The 20,380-nt window shown below is 40.0% G+C and overlaps 1 protein-coding gene across 2 annotated transcripts in view; it reads right to left on the bottom strand.

The window, feature by feature from the left end:
- Positions 1-20,380, bottom strand: part of prdx4 (peroxiredoxin 4) — a 38,033-nt gene continuing 17,653 nt past the window's right edge. Inside the window, exons 4-8 of one of the 2 annotated variants that reach the window (XM_043700263.2) lie at positions 14,873-14,995; positions 4,614-4,744; positions 4,423-4,457; positions 4,153-4,199; positions 1-116 (exon numbers count right to left, since the gene is read on the bottom strand). In XM_043700263.2, coding sequence (XP_043556198.1) covers positions 113-116; positions 4,153-4,199; positions 4,423-4,457; positions 4,614-4,744; positions 14,873-14,995 — 340 coding nt within the window. In that variant the 3' untranslated portion in view covers positions 1-112. The remainder of the gene's footprint in view (positions 117-4,152; positions 4,200-4,422; positions 4,458-4,613; positions 4,745-14,872; positions 14,996-20,380) is intronic. The other variant, XM_043700262.2, reaches the window with a different exon arrangement.

Here is a 20,380-nt window from a genome sequence, read left to right on the forward strand (position 1 = left end):
AAGAATTAATTGTTTTATTGTTCGAGTCAGGAGCCAGATATTATAAAACACCAATGTAATTAAGCTTAATGTTTTCTATCAAAATACTTCAGTTTTCCAGCTGGATCAGGAATTATCTGAAGGAAAAGAACAGAAATAAAACAAGGTCATGATATTTCAGAAAAGAAGCAACTGCTATAAAATGTTTTACACTTTCAGGTTAGCTACTGACAAAGGTGTACAGACAATAAGCAAAAGGAGCTAAAGCTAAATATTAAACCAATTGTAGCCCTTTAAGTGATACTACTATTCTTTTAACTTAGTTTACCAAATGATTAGGCAAATTGTAAGTGATTTCCTTGCAAAACTCCTTGGAGCATTTACTCCCAACTTCAGGCAAAATACAAAATGGGTCACAGTTTAGATTCCTGAAGAAGGGCTTATGCCCGAAACGTCGATTCTCCTGTTCCTTGGATGCTGCGCTTTTCCAGCAACACATTTTTCAGCTCTGATCTCCAGCATCTGCAGTCCTCACTTTCTCCCCACAGTTTAGATAAGCAATTTCCAAGAGAAAAGAAATTCTTGGCATAATTGATAGTTGCAATCCATCTGCAAATGATCCTTTTTAATATTTCAAACTGTCATTTGATAGAAATAAACATTATCAAGTTTGAAGAGACCAGAGCACAGTGGCATATTAGCAAATTATTAATGGAATAAAGACACCTCCTAACAATGGGGAAGAAACAGAAAATCTGAAACAGGCTGAGCACAGGAAAATATGTACAATGATTGTTGGCAAAGGGAAGGTGTAACCTTTGGGCCATGTATAAAAGTATACAATAGCAGGTGATATCCAAAGAGGATCAGGTTCAAGAGAAATCTCTAAAGGAACAGAAACCACAGACAGGAAGAAAGTCAAAACCCAAGATAAAAGTGGAACTGAGCAGGGTACTTAATATAATAAGAAAACTACTGAAAGTGTTTTATTTCCAGTCATTAAGAATGGCAAGGCATTGTTCTTTTCCAAAGTTAAGACTTTGTTGTTGTCAGACTGCTTTCTGCATTGACTTGCATTTCCAAAAATCCTTCAAAAAGAATCCACCAAGGAGTTATCCAAATTGTTATGGACCAGGTACCCTCCCCCACAAAGATAGTAAGGAGATAACTCAGACCTTACATTTGTCTTAAATAAATATAAAAGTTAAGACATTGTGTTCCAGATGAAATTCAATTGACCCATCACTAGGCTTTAAGCAAAACACTAGGCTTTAAGCAACACGGTTAAAATACAAACAAACAAAAAATATGAACTGGTATAACCACCTCACTGAAATACTTGACAATATATTACATAACCACTAATCCATTGTTCTGATATAGGCAGGAACCCATACCCTTGGCAAGGCAATTTAGCAAAAGTTAAGGTTCTCACATGTTGCCTCTCTCCAGTCCAATGGAATGAAGTACTGAAAGAAACAGTCTGCCTCTTTATTTCTAAGAGGAAGCCTCTCATCTAAGACTCCAGCAGCAGAGAAATGAAGCTGTTAGCTCAGCAGTAGCAGAAACCTTCTCACTAACAAAGCAAAACCAAAAACTTTCCTAGGTCTGTGAGAGCCCCCGACTCCACCCACTCATAATTTTTTTGTCTCATTTAAAAAAAAACTCCCCAGGAATAACTCCAATTTATTTACCACTGCCTGTCTGTAGCACAGTGGTAACGTCCCTCTACTAAAGAAACTGCACAGAACACATCCCTCTTAAAGGCACAGTACTATCACAAAATAAACTAGTCCTTGCTGTGTTTGGGGAATGAGGATATGAAATAGGAAAATAATGTGGAAATTGGGAAACAGAATTCATGGAGGAAACTAAAAGGGTGTCCTTTACATGGAATAACTTCCCAATGGCTCAGGTATAAACCGGTATGTGCCCCTAGCCACAATGATGAGTTCCTTCTGCTCAAAATATTCATAAATATCTGGAGAAGGGCAGATCATGCCACAGATTAATAATGTCATTCATAGAATCCTACTACACACGAAGTGACTATTCAGTCTATCAGGTGGGCTATTTGTTTAACTCCCTTGCTTTTTTCAAGTATTCATCCCATTCAATTTTGAAGGTTACTATTAATCTGCCTCTACCACCATATCACACAGCATATCATTAAAACCAAAGCTAACTGGATCTTGCTGTGTTACCTAGGCTATTCATTACAAAATTATACATATTTCGTTAATGTGGTCCTAACCACATTTAGAGCACTCAGTCCAGTTTTAGCTCTCTTCATGTTAGATAGAGCATAGATGACCCTTCCTCAATCGAAGCTAACAGACAGACTTTATACCTTGAGTTTGTAATTCACTGGTCCAGGTTTTTAATATCATGGGGAGCTTTAACTCCAGAATTGACTGGTTTGTGAAATAAGATAACACAGAGTATGTATGAACAATGGATTTTTTTTAACAGTCCTTTAGGAAACCATTTAGTTTAACGTCTGCACAATTAAGTCATCATGTTACTTGAAAGGCAAGGGTAAGTTATGCCTGAAAATAATTAAATAGTGGTTCAGGATTGATTGATTGCTGGTGTGGGATCAGGAGATTTTGTCAGAGGTCTTCACTTAACCACAGACCTCAGGTATTTAGTAAGAATCTAGGTGTGTTGAAGGAGGGGATATGGGATGATGAGAGTGATACAATATGCATAAAGATGGTGGGGTTTTTATGGACAAAAATGGCTGTTTATTGTCTCACATGCAAAACAAGTGGGCTGACTATCTGATCTTATTTTGTCATTTTTTTCTCCATCGCCTCCCTCTTTTGGTTGTCTTCGTTTGTATGCTTTGATGCATTCCTTTTAGGGATGCATGAAAACAAAACAAAACATGGCCCAACAACTCTGGGGATTACATGGGAAGTATCTTTGTGAGAAATAGTGTAATAAAACAAAAAGTTGTAGCACACACCACGTAGAAAATGATTGGGATTTGTCAGTGCTCATTTAGGAGAGAACTTAAGGAGGGAACGCTGGGGTACACGTACTGATACAGGTACTAACTAGTATGTGCCAATCACCTTGTAAAGAGAGTTATTAAGTTTCAGTCGGGCACACAGACAGCAGAGCTCATCATGGGATATACCTCTGGGAAAGGGTGTTCCAAGAAAAAGGAAACATACAAAGATGAGGGACAGAGAGAAGGGAGACAATATGGCAATATTCCAAAAGACAATGGCCCTAAAATTATTTTCAGGTTTAAAATCTGAAGTACAGGTGCTATTTTTCAGGGCTGAAAGTGGTTGGAGACAGATATGGCAGAAAGCAAAATAAATTAAAGTTTTCCATATGAAAGGTTGATTTTCAGCTGGTTGCTCATTAGTAAACTGAGAGATGAATCAGAAAACTTTTTGCATTTTTAATCCCAATGCTTACACTGAGCAACATGCAAAGTGAATGAATTCTGACACGAATTTTGATTTTAGCAATTTTCAGTTAACAAAAGCCTAAACTTTTCAAAAGGAAAGCCACTCCCAAAGAGGATACTTGTCTGTGCAAGTGACTGGTTGAACTCTGGAGCAACATTATGAAGTTGCAGAATGAATACTTTGTAAACTATTTAATTAAGTAAAAGCTCCTTCCAGTATGCTCAACATCGTTATCATACTACCAAGTTTTTAAGACTGTTAGGTTGAAATATCTATTAGAAATATGTACTTGAGATTTCCATCAATACGCTATTATTAACTTCAAATCTTGCTCAGATTCTGTCTGAACGTTCTTATGATACCAAACACTAAACCTTTCAGATCAAGAATAACCTGGGTAAAACATTCCCAATGCCATGAACAAGTCCCAGCCTGAGAGGAACTGCTAACTTTAATACTAGAAGCTAATCAGCATCTGCTCAGCTCAGTGTAATGAAGCTGGTCACTGTACTGGAATATTATTTAGAAACAAAATACTCCAATACAAAAGCACTCTGTTTAACACAACACACAGGATGCTGCCTGACCTGCTGTGCTTTTCCATCGTCATACTTTCTGACTCTGATCTGCATCTGCAGCCCTTACATTCTCCTAGTCGATTAACACACGTTATGCCAATGTCAATTTTAAGGTAGACAGTGATTTAACATCTGTAATCACACCTGTTGCCAGAGAGTTTACTTACAAGTCTTCTCGTGGCCACCACTTTTTCATGACTTCTTCTGGTTTAATCTGATTAAAATATATTAGTAGCATGATTACAGATATTAATGCACTGATTTTTAAAAAAGAATACAGCCCAAAATTAAGCTCAAAGTCAATAACATCATAGATTTGATAAGGTAAACACAAAAGGGTGCTAACTGTGATTTACTATTGGTAACGAATGTGCATAAACCAAATCCTTTTTATAAAGACGAGGATTGGGAAGGTTTTAAATTAATGAGAATCTTACCGTGTCACTCCCAGGTTTCCAACCAGCTGGACAAACTATAAAAACCAAAGACATCAAACAAAATTCAGGCTGCAGCTAAGCAATGTCGTTGTGAAAAATACACTTACTCTTAACTTTTAAAAATGTTAAGTTATTTAATTGTTTCTAACTGATAAATTTCATGCAATTATTTCTAATATATTATTATGTACCTTCACCGTGTGCATCAGTGTACTGGAATGCTTGAACTAAACGAAGGGTTTCATCCACTGAACGCCCTACTGGAAGATCATTCATTGTGATTTGCCTCAGTATTCCTTTGTCATCAATGATAAAAAGGCCTCTGAAAGAAAAAGGGAGAGTATTTTTGTCAACTTTTATTCTCCATGAGCGTACATGAATGTACAAGCTGTACGTTTGTTGTAATTTACATGGTCAAAATAGATCTGAGAAAATGTGAACTACAGATCTAAGCGGCATTGTTGGAACTATGCTCATCTTGGCACAACTTCAATTTGCAAATGATACACTAAAGATGGTATAGTACTGTTAGCACATAAAATACCTTAAAGCATCCGACAAAACTTGGTGTTGAACTATATAAGGTGGACTGACAAATTCATTTCCAAATCGAATTGGTTGCAGTCAGGAGTTATGGACTAAGAGCATTATGAATGCATTTCAGAGTATAAAGAACTCAGATGTCACATCTTTGACTGATCCCTGTATCTGAATTAAATGGTTCAGAGACCCAAGTCAAAAAAGATGTACAGGCTAATGAATTCTTCCTTGACATGCTAGCTGAGAAACCTGCTAATGGGTTCTCTACTGCTTATTACAAAACTACATTCATTCATTACAGGGCATCATATATGAAAATATAGCTCGAGCTTGACCAAATTAACCAGGATGCAGTAGGGGAAGGAAGAGTTTAAAGGTAATAATACCTTAGAACAGTGTAGCTTAAAATGGAATTTAGATACAAGGAAAGTTTACAGAGATTGAGCTTGTTCTCCTTGGAGCAGAGAAGACTAAGAGGTGACTTTATTGAGGTGTTTAAAATAATGAATAATTTTGATAGGGTAAAGAAGGATAGTCCATTTCCAGGAGTTAGTATGTCAGTAGCTAGGGGGTCACAATTTCAAGACTCTCAGCAAGAGAGCTAGGAGTGAGATGAGGAGAAACTTAATTAATCAGGGTTGTTAGGATTTGAAAGGCACTGCCTGGGAAAGCGATGAAGACAGATTCCATAGGACGTTTCAAAAGAGAGCTGGATGTGGGTGGCATGGTGGCTCAATGGTTAACACTGCTGCTTCACAGTGCCAGTGACCCGGGTTTGAATCCAGCCTTGGGTGACTGTGCAAACTCCACACAGACATTTTCCCCATGTCTGCGTGGGTTTCCTCCAGGTTCTCTGGTTTCCTCCCACAGTCCAAAGATGTGCAGGTCAGGTGAACTGGCCATGCTAAATTGCCCATAGTATTAGGTGCATTAGTCAGGGGTAAATTTAGGGAGGGAAATGGGTGTAGGTGGGTTACTCTTTGGAGGGTTGGTGTGGAATTGTTGTGGCAAAGGGCCTGTTTCCACACTGTAGAGGAATCTAATCTAATATGTGTTTGAAAGGGATGAAGTTAGACGGCTATGGAGATAGGTTTGAGGAGAGTGGAAATAGCTGGGTAGCTTTTTCAGGAGCCAGTACAGACACAATTGGTCAAATGACTTCCTTCTGTATATAAAATTCCATGATTCTAAAATAGCCTAGATCAGTATAAGGAACTACCACACAGACAGGTTGCAGCTACAACCAAGCAAGATAATACAATACTCCAGACCGCGGGTGATTAGATCAAGTAGTAGTTTGACCAAATTAACCACAGACTTACTTTCATAAAAAGCATGTGACCGGAGACAGTGAGTCACAGTCTTTACAGGTTTGAAGTGTTATGGAGCTTGTATTTTAAAGAAACAAAAATATTTATTTGCCAAAGTTAGAATTCCATTATTAATGCTGCTTGAGGGATAATGTTTGGAATTGGTTGGTGACATCTATTTCCTTGCTTCCTGTTCCTCAGGATCTAATTCAGACTATTGTGATCTTAACAGACTTTAATTACAATCTTTAAAGATGCTGCTGTATCATCTTTTTAACTGACTTTTGAATTCATGAGTAGTTTAAAATATTTTCAAGTTTTAAATTGCTGTAACATGCCAAACAGACCCCTGATGAGAGATGTATATTTTTGACTATGTGAAGTTAAGATTGTTGTCAGATAAATACTATTCAACAATAATCACAAGTTACCTAAAAACTTGAATGGGAAGGATACTGAGAAGAGGCTGCATGAATTAGGAAGTCATGATTAAGCAGGGAACAATTTTCAGTTTTAAAAAAATGTGAAAATTGAGATTTGAAGAAGTTGAATGAAACAATAAAATGGCAGTAATTATGAACCCATATCCTAACAAGCATGAGTGCAATGGGAAATGAAGGAAGAAAATTACAGTTGATGCAGCGTTATTTGCTGACCTTGCCTTCCTCCAAGAAATATTGAAGTCAAATCAGACTGGAGAAGAGGGAGAGTCTATGCTTTGCTGGAATTTTGCTCTGTTGCAAATTATTTTTAGAATAACAGGCATTACTATACTAGGTACCCTCCTTAAGAAATATCTCTAATGTTTCAACCTCTCAGCTTATTAACAAGAAGCTGTTCTTGAATATCTGTGCTTTAAATCTTTTTTCTTTAAAACCCATTTTACCCAACTAGTATAGTTTAAACAACCAAGCCATTTTGATTCTTGTCACCCGGTTTTTCCTCCTACTTCTCTCCTGGGTACAAAGTGAAACACATTTAGGCTTTCATCATTTGTGAACAATTTCAATGATATGAATCAACTGTGGATGATATTATACCAGAGACAAATTTTGTCTTCAGTATTTTATGGCTTGCATATTCAACAAGCAACATTGCACAGCAATTTCTTCAGCTGGTTCCCGGTCACCCCAAACTATGGATGCAACACAAACCAGACAGAGAACCTGCATATTATAGCTGCGATATTCATTTACCTAAAACAGTATTGGTTTAATGTGCACTGCAATACTGAAAAAACACTCGATAACCGCTCATCCAACCTTTGTGATTCAGTCGAATGAACTCTGATTACAATCCTAGGACTGGTGTGTCAATCATTCTTCAGACATGATCAATCCTAATTCTGCTTTTCAGGATGAAAGTTAGCTCACCTTAGCTTTCAGAATAATTAAAATTTGCAGGTTGTGTATGTAACTATTCAACGTTATTTAAGAAATAAAATGGCCTTGTGTCAATTCATTCCAAGTAAGTACTTTTCTCCAGCGCAATACTGATCTCCTGCCTTAAGAATTTTAGATTGCTGGAGCTCCTGTGACATGCATAGAAGGTTTGATGAAGATTTTATATGGGCTCTGTTTATATTCTATGATACAACTTGCATTAATCTGTTGATATGGTGGCTCTGTGTTCCCTTAAGGCCACAGAGTCTAATTGCTACTAAATAAATTCAGATTGTGTTCAGAGTTTTCTAAATTGTAAGAAGCATGGCTTTTTTAAAAAATGTGCACGACTGATAAGACAGCTACACAAGAAGTACTGTTTCCGATGACATTCTTCATCAATGGTTGCAATATATTATTATATTACTCGACTTGATTTGTAAACTTGGTTAGAGGGAAACTACTTTTATAACTTTATTTAGATACTCCACATTTATTTTGAAGTGATTGGGGTTTTAGTCTGTAAGTACATGAAGGGCACTATTTTAAAAAGTAGTACTATCTCTTCTGTTTGAGAAATGTCAAAGATTTTCAAGGATATCATGTCCTTTCTAACTGGCAAGGTGTGGAAAAAGAACAGATCAATTTCAATATGTCTTGTTAAACCTGTCAAAGACTATTAGGTGATTTCTTCAAATTTATTTACCACAGATGGGATTGTGCAGGACTGCCTTCCATTTAAAAATAAATAGGCTTTATATTAATTTAATACTTTACCTTTTCAAGTTAGTTTGTCTGCAATTTTTGTTTTCAAGTGTGCCCTGCTGCATGCATGCTTGAACCTAAATGTTTCTGTAGTAGCTAAGAGTGATGAGAATAGATTGTAAATACAAATTAGCTTCAAAGTCAATGCACTGAAACCATTTTACTGACCTTTTAATCTATTCAAACAGAACATTACAGCGCAGTACAGCCCCTTCAGCTGTTTCACAGGTCGGCGCAACAATCTGAAGCCAATCTAACCTACACTATTCCATTTTCATCCATGTGTCTATCCAATGACCACTTAAATGCCCTTCGCGTTGGCGAGTCTACTACTGCTGCAGGCAGACCGTTCCACACCCCTACTATGCTGGGTAAGAAACTACCTCTGACATCTGTCCTATATCTATCACCCCTCAATTTAAAGCTAGCCCCGTGCTAGCCATCACCATCTGAGGAAAAAGGCCCTCACTGTCCACCCTATCTAACCTTCTGATTATCTTGTATGACTCAATTAAGTCACCTCTCAATCTTCTTCCCTCTAACAAAATCAGCCTCAAGTCCCTCAGCCTTTCTTCACAAGACCTTCCCTCCATACCAGGCAACATAACTTTAGTAACTCTCCTCTGAACCCTTTCCAAAGTTTCCACATCCTTCCTATAATGCAGTGACCCGAACTTTACACAAAACTCCAAGTGCGATTGCACCAGAGTTTTGTTACAGCTGCAGCATGACCTCATGCCTCCGAAATCCAATCCCTCTACTACTAATAAAAAAGACACAGGTGATCAGGCTGTGGTCTGGAAAGTACTCCTGTTCTCTAGGTTGCTGATGTCTTGAGACTCTGCATAGTGTTATCCTTCTTATGAGTGTTGGTCCCAGAGTCTCAAGACATCAGCAACCTAGAGAACAGGAGTACTTTCCAGACCACAGCCTGATCACCTGCGTCTTTATTATTAGTAGTAAAATGTACAAAACACAGAACTTGTAAATTTGAGATTCTAATAAATAGCACCTCTGAGTATTTATCTGATTACTGGCATTTCACTTTATGCAAAGAAATATTAGCAAAAAGTACACTGATCAATATATATGTTGGGATTTGTAGAGCTCCATAAGCTAGAAGACTAATTTATCAGTTATCTTTATAAATAAGGACTTAGCCATTTCTCACACAGTCATATAGCACGGAAACAGACCCTTCGATCCAACCAGTCCATGCTGAATATAATCCCAAACTAAACTAGTCCCACCTTCTTACTACTGGCCTATATCCCTCCAAACCTTTCCTTTACATGGATTTATCTAAGTGTCTTTTAAATGCTGTAACTGTGTCCATATCCACCACTTCCTCAGGAAGTTCATTCTACACACAAGACGCTCTCATTGCAAGCCTGAAGAAGGGCTTATGCCCGAAACGTCGATTCTCCTGTTCCTTTGATGCTGCCTGAGCTGCTGTGCTTTTCCAGCAACACGTTTTTAAGCTCTGAAACAGAAATAGCGCAAGAAAGCTACCATCTGGGGCAATGGCTGTCTTTAGAAGTTCTCATTGTATTGCGGAAACTAGCAAATGGGCAAAAAACTGCCACTTTCAGACGAGAAAAGCCTCCAATTTTCTACAAAGAAACTATCCAAAGAAAGAAAAAACGCCTCAAAGATTTGATTAGGTTGAGGATGGAATTTCACACTGTTTATATTCAATGGCTATGCAAATTGTATTTTCCATTAACAGGATGCTGTCTTCAGTCCAAAACGGTTCTTGCCTACTCACAATTTGCAATGTTATGTATCAATTTCAATTCTGAAGTAATGCTAGGTTGTAGACTCCAGCAATTGGTGATAAAAACAGCGTGTTCCTTTGGACCTGTGTAGTAACCACAATACAGTCTGAGATATTTCAAATCACATTGTTAAAGTTAAAATACCAATATATAGCAAAATTCGGCAAGAGCTGGGGAATGTGGATTGGGAGTAGCTTTTTGAAGGTAAATCCACATTTGATATATGGGATGCTTTTAAAGAGAGGTTCATTAGAGTGCAGGACCATCATGTCCCTGTGAAGATATGGGATAGAAATGGCAAGTTTAGAGAACCAAGGATGACAGGTGAAATTGTGAGACTAGCTAAGAGGAAAAAGGAAGATTACATAAGGTCGAGGCGACTGAAAACAAATGGAAGCTTTGGAAGAATATTGAGAAATTAACACCAATCTGAAATGAGGAATTGAGGGCTAAAAGGGTCATGAAATATGTTTAGCAAACAAGGTTAAGAAAAATCACAAAGCTTTTTATTCGCATGTAAGGAGCAAGAGGATAACTAGAGAAAGGGTTGGTCCACTCAAGGACAAAGGAGGAAAGTTATGTGCAGAGTCAGAGAAAATGGGTGAGGTTCTTAATGAGTGCCTTGCATTGGTATTCACCGAGGAGAGGGACATGGCGGATGTTGAGGTTCGGGATAGATGTTTGATTACTCTAGATCAAGTTGTCATAAGGAGGGAGGAAGTGTTGGGTATCCTAAATGGCATTAAGGTGGACAAGTCCCCAGGTCCAGATGGGATCTATCCCAGGTTACCGAGGGAAGCGAGAGAGGAAATAGCTGGGGCCTTAACAGATATCTTTGCAGCATCCTTGGACGCGGGTGAGGTCCCGGAGGACTGGAGAATTGTTAATATTGTCCCCTTGTTTAAGAAGGGTAGCAGGGATAATCCAGGTAAATATAGACCGGTGAGGTTGACATCGGTGGTAGGGAAGCTGCTGGAGAAGATACTGAGAGATGGAATCTATTTACATTTGGAAGGGGCAACTTGGTTTTATGCAGGGAAGGTCATATCTTACCACCTTAATCGAATACTGTGAAGAAGTGACAAAGTTGATTGATGAGAGAAGGACTTTAGATGTCATGTACATGGACTTCAGTGAGGCATTTGATAAGGCTCCCCATGGTAGATCGACGGAGAAAGTGAAGTCGCATTGGGTTCAGGGTGTACTAGCCAGATGGATAAAGAACTGGCTTGGCAACAGGAGACAGAGAGTAATAGTGGAAGGGAGTTTCTCATAATAGAGACCTGTGACTAGTGGTGATCTGGAGGAAGGTATAGGTGGCCTGATTAGCAAGCTTGCAGATGACACTAAGATTGGTGGAGTAGCAGATAGTGAAGGGGACTGTGAGAAAGTGCAGCAGAATATAGATAAATTGGAGAGCTGGGCAGAGAAATGGCAGATGGAGTTCAATCTGGGCAAATGTGAGGTTGGAAGATCCAATTCAAGAGCGAGCTATACAATAAATGGAAAGCCCTGGGGAAAATTGATATACAGAGAGATCTAGGTTTTCCGGTCCATTGTGCCCCGAAGGTGGCAACGCAGGTCAGTAGAGTGGTCAAGAAGGCACATGGCATACTTTCCTTCATTGGACGGTGTATTGAGTACAAGAGCTGGCAAGTCATGATACAGTTGTATACAATTTTGGTTCGACCACATTCGGAATATTGTATACAGTTCTGGACGCTACCAGAGACGGTGTGGAGGAGGTTCACCGGGATGTCGCCTGGTATAGAGGGCGCTAGCTATGAAGAGAGGTTGAGTAGGTTAGGATTATTTTCATTAGAAAGACGGAGGTTGGGGGGGACCTGATCGAGATCTACAAAATCATTAGGGTGGGTAGCAAGAAGCTTTTTCCCCATAATGGGAGATTCGATTGTCAGAGGTGATAAGTTCAAAGGTCAGAGAGGAAAAGTTTAAGGGAGATATGCATGGAAAGTTCTTTACGCAGAGGTTAGTGGGTGCCTGGAGCTCATTGCCAGCGGAGGTGGTAGAGGCAGGCATGATAGCATCATTTAAGATGTATCTGGATAGATACATGAATGGACAGGGAGTAGAGGGATACAGATCCTTAGAAAATAGGCAATAGGTTAAGATAGAGGATCTGGATTAGCTATGGCTCGGAGGGCCGAAGGGCCTGTTCCTGCACTGTAATTTTCTTTGTTCTTTGTAGATACTGCTCATTATTCAGGAGCATTCTGGAATGCACAGATATTTCTCTACTACAGACCATTTTCTTAAATCTGACATTCTTGCAGCCTCCACCTTCAACATTAACAAGTGTGAGGAACTCAGATTTCTTTGTCACAAAGGCACAATCATCTAATCAGTTCCTTCCTGCCATTCCACTAGTCCACCAGGTCAACTTCCTTTTAAAGTTCCTCCTTGTGCTAGCCTTCAGCTCTGACTTTTTTCTAGTTTTTCTCCAATCTTCCCTCATACCCTGTCTGAGCCCATGAGATACATATCGTATTCCCCTGAACACATTCCCACTGATCAGCCAACTTGCCCTCCTGCTCCCCAGATCAGCTGATATTGTTAATGGTTCCTTCCCTTCAGGTGTTGCCCCCTCTCTTTTTATTCTTTTGACGTCACCTCTTTCTTCAAAGTCTAGCCTTGCAAAGTACCTTCCCGCATCCAGCCTCTTCCTCTCCAAATTCCTTGAATGTAATGTTCCCTTCCAAATCTATTTCCATCTTTCTTTGGACTCAATGTTTGAATCCCTGCCATTTGGTTTCTCCCCTGTCACAGTACCAAAACAACTCTTAACAAAATATCAAATCCTCTCCTATGTGTAAACTGTGGTAAACTTTCCCATCTCCTTCTTAACCGGTCTGCAGTCTTTGACAGAGTGACCACACCATCCTCCTCTGATACCTGTCCCCTGTGGTCCACTGCAACTACTCTCACTGGCTTCCAGCCATCTCTATCTAATTATAACTACAGAATCACTGGGAATGGTTCCTCTTTCTGTTGTTCTCCTACCTCAGGTATCCTCCAACAATCTATCTTTGGCCCCTAGTCTTCCTCATCTACATGCTGCCCCTCAGCTACTTCATCCAAGAGCACACTTTTAGCTTTCACATGTACTCTGATGACACTTAGCTCTACCTCATCATCCTCCACTGTTGCCAATATATCAGTCCACTTATATATTGGTATCCAGTTCTGGTCAAGCAGAAATTTCTTCCAAGTTATTAGGAATACTGAAACCATTGTTCTTACTTCCCACTTATAACAGCCATCCCCTAAATACCAATTCAATCCCACTCCCTGGCAACAGCCTGAAATTAAACTCTTCTGTTCTCAAGCCCAGTGTCAGAGATGATCCCTGGAAGATCTTCCAACTTCATATTGTGCCATCTCAAAAAGAGGCTGTTTCTACCTTGGTAACCACGCTCAACGTCACCTGCCACAGTTCATCTGCTGTTGAAAGCATCATTTGTGCCTTCAGACTTGACTATCCCAACACACTCCTGGTTAGTCTCCAGCATTTTATCCTGTATAAACTTGAGATCATCCAAAACCCTGTTGCCTGTATCTTAACTTGAGCAAGTGCCATCATTCCCAATCACCTGAGCCCTGTGATCTAATTGGCTCCCAAACATGCTACATCTTTACTTTAAAATTCTCCCCATGGCTTTCAATTCCTTTTACAGCCTCATCCCTCCCACTCATTCTAATTGCCTCTGACCTCAAAATACTCAAGTTATATGCACTCTTTTAATTATGGCCTCCCTTGCATGATCAATTATAACTGTTCCACTGGTGGCTCTATTTATAGTTACCTCAGCCACAAGTTCTGGAATTCCTAGTTAAAAATCACACAACACCAGGGTTATAGTCCAACAGGTTTATTTGGAAGCACTATCTTTTGGAATGTTGCTCCTTCGTGAGCTGGTTGTGGAGTCTAAGATTGTAAGACACAGAATTTATAGTAAAAGTTTACAGTGTGAATACCTTGTTATACCTTCCTGCCTCCCCCAGGTAAGATGGTGGTGTGGAGGTAATGCCACTGGACTAGTAATCCAGAGGCCAAGGCTAGTGCTTTGGGGTTATGGGTTCAAACTCCATGGTACCTGGGAGAATTTAAATTCAATTAACAAAATCTGGAATTGAAAGCCACTGTCAATAGTGGTCACCAAGACAACAATGACTGTTTGTGAAAACACTGATGCTTTTTAGGGAAGGAAACGGTTGAATCCTAACTTCCCTCTGGAAGTGGACAAGGCGGCCACTCAATTGCAGGTTATGGAGGGATGGGCATGAAAAGCTGGATTTGCCAAAATCACCCACATCCCTTGAAATAAAGAATAAAGAAAAAAATTGCAGTTCAGAAGAATTATATTGGACTTGAAATATCAACTCTGCTTCTCCCTCCAAAGATGTTGCCACACTTGATGAGCTTCTGTAGCATTTGTTATGTTTGTTGCAACATTTCCAGCAACCACAGTACACTGCTTTTATTAAAGAAGACTAACTTTAAGACATTTCTTAAAATACGTTGTTAACTGTCATACCGGTGTTGTATGAAAGGCTCCCATGAAGGCATTGCCTCAATCTGAGTTGATGTCACATGGCAGTAAACTACAAATTGATATCAGGCTTATTTTTTAAAACATGGATTTTGTCTGGTTACCTGAGTGTGTGGCCTTGATCCTCTAAATACACGCCATAATCCTTTGCAATTTGGTGTGTAAGATCTGAGAGTAGTGGGATTTTCATTGGTCCTAATCCACCTTGTTTTCTTGGTGTATTTATCCTTTATAAAGCAAAATTACCTCTTTAGGAAAAGCACTCATTTACTTAAATGACAAAATTCAAATATAAACAGCTTGTGCTTGCAATTTATTTCAACAGATAAACATCTAAAGGAGAGATTCAACTACAGATTGGAGAAGCAGAACAAAATGTGGGTGGGGTGGTGGTGATGATTTGCAGGGATGGGAGGGAGGAGGTTGGTGAGGGGAAGCTAAATCACAGCCAACTATGTTTGGCACGTAAAAGGAGATTATGCAGTTAACTGCAGCTTTGGTGCCTTTACCAAAGGACACGTACACTTGGAGGCATTCCAAAGTAGGTTGATTCTGAGCATAGAGGAATTTTCTTACGAGGAAAGATTGTGTAGATTGGGTTCAGTGAATTTTGCACGGTCAGGAAGGTCACATTTAGATTTCACACAATCCATGTATGTATATAGTTCAGGAATTTAGGTGCAGCGTGAGAAATTCAGTGCAGAGGTGTATTTTGCTTGCTTATTCTTGAGGTCATAATTTGTAAGATTTTTTTAATGGGATTAATTGAAGTCCAGGATCAGGGGCCCAGCATAAAAGTGTGATATCACAGGTAAATTGCAAGTTCACCGGTTGGTGACAGCCACTAACTTGATTACCTATTATAGGCTATTTTCAGATTAAAAGGGAAATATTTAGCAGCTACAAATTAAATAATTAGTACCTTTTTTAAAAAAATCAAACCAAATTCTAAACAATTAAAACAGAGATGCCAGGCGAGGCGATGTGAGGTAACTGCATGATATGGGAGCTGGTGAACGCCCTTGTGGCTCATGGTGACAGTACCTGTAGCAAGTATTGATTGCATGAGGAACGCTGGATCAAAATAGACAAGTTGGAGTCTAAACTTCAAACACAGTGATACATCAGGGACGGGGAGTGTTACCAATGCTGTGTTTTGGGGACAGTCACACCCCTTAGATTAACTACTTCAAATTTGGTAGTGGACAGGAAGGGCGACTACCAGCAAGGCAGGTAGAGAATTTCAGGAGATAGTATTCAAGGAGCCTCAGCCCTTGAGCTTGTCTAGCAAGTTTGAGATTTTTGCTCCCTGTATGGGTGAGAGCAGGAGCTGTGGGGGGGGGAAAACGAGCAAACTACCATAGCACCATAGTACAGGGAGCCATTCAAGGGTGGGAGGAAAAAAAAAGAGAAATGTAGTTGTAATCGGGGATAGTATAGTCAGTGGAATAGACACTGTCTCTATCGCCAGGATCGAGAATCCCAAAGGCTTTGTTCCTTGCCCGATGCCTCAGTTCAGGATAGCTCATCTGGAATGCAGAGGAACGTGGAGTGGGAAGGGAAAAATCCAGTTGTCATGGTCTGCATAGGCACTAATAACATAGTTAATAAAAGAGGTTCTGCTAAGGGGATATGAGCAGCGAGGGGCTAAATTAAGAAACAGAACCAAAAAAGTAATAATCCCTGGGTTACTAGCTGAGACACAAGCAAATCGGCACAAGGTCAAGATTGAGCATGGCTCCAGGATTGGTGTGTGAGAAACGAATTCAAATGCATCAGACATTGGCACCAGTACTGGGCAAGAAGGGAGCTGTTCCGAAGGGACAGATTCCACCTGAATCATGCAGGGACCAGGGTCCTAATGAATCACACTACAACTGTGGATAGGGCTTCAAACGAGACAGTGGAGAAGTGGGCACTGGAAAAGGTAAATGAGCCTATAACACAGATTAAAATCAGCAGGTACGATGTTGTGGGTATCACAAAAACGTGGCTGCAAGGTGATCAGAGCTGGGAACTAGGATACACGTCCTATCGAAAGGACAGGCAGACGAGTAGAGGAGGAAGGGTTGCCTTGTTACTAAGAAATAAAGTTAAATCAGTAGCAAGAAGTGATATAGAGTTGGAAGGCAGAGAATCTGTGTGGGTAGAATTGAGGAACTCCAAAGGACATGCTGTTGGGGAAGTGTGGACAAGTCTCCTAGCAATAATCAGGATGTGGGGAAGAAAATAAATCAGGAGATAGAAAAGATAAGAAAGGCACTATGACAATAATCACGGGGGACTTCAATATGCAGGTGGACTGGGAAAATCAGGTTTGGTAATGGACCTTAAGGAACAGAATATGTGAAATGTGTAAAAGGTGGTGTTTTGGAACAGCTTGTGCTAGAGCCCACTAGGGAATGGGCAATTCTGGATTTGGTAATCAGTAATGAGACAGAAGTGATTAGGGAGCTTAAGGAGAAGGAACCTCTCAGGGGCAGTGACCATAACATAATAGAATTCATCCTGGAGTTTGAGAGGGAGAAGCTGAAATCAGATATAACACTATTACAATTGACTAAAGGTAACTACAAAGATGAGGAAGGAGCTGGCCAGAGTTGATTGGAAGGGGAACTGAGCAGGGAAGATGGTGGAGTAGCAATGGCAGGAGTTTCTGGGGGTAACTCAGGAGGGACAGCAGAAATTCATCCCAAGGAAGAAGAAACATACCAGGTGGAGGATGAGGCAACATGGCCGACAAGAGAAGTCAGGAACCTCATGAAAGCAAAAAGGAAAAGCATACAACGTAGTGAAGATTGGGAAACCTTTAAAAATCAGCAAAGGGTAACTAAAAAAACCAATAAGAGAGAAGAGTATGAAATACGAGGGTAAACTAATTAGTAATATAAGATTGTAAGTTTTTTTTATATGTCTAAAAAGGTAAGAGACAGGCAAGAGTGGACATTGTTCCCTATTACTACTTCTCCAGCATAATTTTCTAGTGATCCAAAAAATAGCAGAGGAACTAAAGAGATACTTGCATCGGTTGTCACAGTGGGGGGGCAGAGGTGGATGTGGTGGCCATCACTGATGAGTAGGTCTGAAGGTGGATAAATCACCTGAACTAAATGGACTACACTCCAGGGTTATGAAAGAGATAGCTGAGGAGACTGTATAGGCATTCGGGGTGATCTTTCAGGAATTACTGGAGGAAAATGACTCATGTAACATCCCTGTTTAAGAAACGAGGGAGGCAGAAGAAAGGAAGCCTTAGACCAGTTGGTCTAACCTCAGTCATTGGTAAAATGTTAAGACTCCACTATGAAGAATGAGATTGTGGAATACTTGGAAGTGTACAATAAAATAGGACTGAGTCAGCATTGCTTCGTCATATGGAGGTCATGTCTGATAAGTCTGTTAGAATTATTTGAGGAGGTAGAGAGTAAATTAGACAAAGAAGAGCCAGTGGCCATGATTTATTTGGATTGCCAGAAGGCCACTGACAAGGTGTCACATAGGAAGCTGCTGAAAAAGCTAAGAACCCTTGGCATTAGTTGCAGCATACTGGCATAGATAGGGGTCTGTTTGACTGGCAGAAGGCTGAGAGTATGGATAAATGGGTCTTTTTCATGATGGCAGCCAGTGACTGTGGGTAGCTAGTGGAGTTCCACAGGGCTCTGTGTTGGGACAACTATTCATGTTATACATTAATGATCTAGGAGGAGGAACTGAGGACATTCTTGCGAAGTTTGCAGATGACACAAAGATAAGTGGAGGGACAGGTAGCATTGATTAAATTGGGATGCTGCAGTAGGACTTGGACATGCTAGGAGAATGGGCAAAGAATTGGCAAATGGAATACAATGTGGGAAAATGTGAGGTTATGCACTTTCATCATAAGAATAGAGGCACAGACTATTTTCTAAATGGGGAAAGGCTTCAGAAAACTGAAGGCCAAAGGGACTTAGGAGTACTAGTTCAGGTTTCTCTTGGAGGTTAACATGCAGGTTCAGTTGGCAATTAGGAAGACAAATGAAATGTTTGCATTCATTTCAAGAGGGCTAGAATAGCAGCAATGTACTGTTGGGGCTGTACAAGGCACTGGTCAAACCACATTTGGAATATTGAGCAGTTTTGGACCCCAAATCTATGGAAGGGAGTCTAGAGAAGGTTCACAAGAACGATCCCAGGGATGAAAGGTTTGTTATATAAGAAGCGGATGAGGAGTCTAGGTCTGTACTCATTTAGAAGGATGAGGGGGAATTTGATTGAAACTTACAGAATACTGAGGCCTAGACAAAGTGGATGTGGCAGGAGAGACTAGGACCTGAGGGCCCAGCCTCAGAGTGAAAGGACAACCCTTTAGTACTAAGATGAGGAGGCATTTATTCAGCCAGAGGGTTGTTAATCTGTAGAATTCATTGCTGCAGAAGGCTGTGGAGGCAAAGACATTGAGAGTATTTAAGACAGAGATAGACAGATCCTTGATTGGTAAGGGGATCAAAAGTTATCATAGAATCGCTACAGTGTGGAAACAGGCCATTTGGCCCAACAAGTCCACACCAACCCTCCAAACAGTATCCCACCCAAACCCATTCCCCTATTCTAATTCTCTACATTTCCCCTGACTAATGCACCTAGCCTACACATTTCTGAACACTATGGACAATCTAGCATGGTCATTTCACCTACGGAGAGAAGGCAGAAAAAAAAGCATCAAGAAACATATCAACCATAATAGAATGGTGAAGCAGACTCAATAGGCTGAGTGCCTAATTCTGCCCCTAAATCCAATGGTCTTGAACTCATTGGAGTTGAAAAGAATGAAAGGAGACCTTACTAAAGCATATAATATTCTTAGGGGGCTTGACAAAGTAGATGTGGAATACAGTTCTCCCTACAGGAAAGCCTTGAACGAGAGGGCATAATCTCAGAGTCAGGGGTCACCAACGTATGACAGAGATAAGAAGGAATTTCTTCCCTCAGAGGGTAGTCAATCTGTGAACTCTTCACCACAGGGGGATGTTCAGTCTGATTCATTAAGTATATTCAAGGACGAATTAAGCAAATTTGTAACCAGTAAGAGAATCAAGGGCGAGGAGGAAACGGCAGAAAAATTGAGTTGAGAATGATCAGATCAGCCATGTTCTAAAGTCAGAGCAAACCCGATGGACTGAAGGCCTACTCTGTTCCTATATTTTATGGTCTAATTTCACAAAGCAGAGATTAGCTATTTGCAAGCATGCAATTATCCAGATTTAAAGTTTACTGCTGGGCAGGAATGGAGCAAGCTGATAGATTGCATAAAATAATGAAGGATCATTAGAGTAACTTAAAGGACTATAATTGATAAATGAACCAAACTTAAATACCAAGGACAGCCAAAGTTCCTCCTTGTACTCACATAAGGGGAGATAGAACAAACAGGGACCATTTCGCATGAGGTAGATGATAAATTTGCAGCTTCATGGACCGGTTAAGGTGATTAGCATAGAAATATTTAAGGTAAATCCAGATAAATATTTGAGAAAATGACATTGTTAGGATGAAATGACAGGAGGAAGAGGGGGGAGGCTCAAGTACATCATAAATAGTAGTCTACAGCTGTTGAGCTAAATCGTGTAAAATCT

Source organism: Chiloscyllium plagiosum, unplaced genomic scaffold (genome assembly GCF_037043375.1).
Source record: "Chiloscyllium plagiosum isolate Xiang-an unplaced genomic scaffold, Cpla_swu_hap1 HiC_scaffold_12, whole genome shotgun sequence".
In the NCBI taxonomy this organism is placed as follows: domain Eukaryota; kingdom Metazoa; phylum Chordata; class Chondrichthyes; order Orectolobiformes; family Hemiscylliidae; genus Chiloscyllium; species Chiloscyllium plagiosum.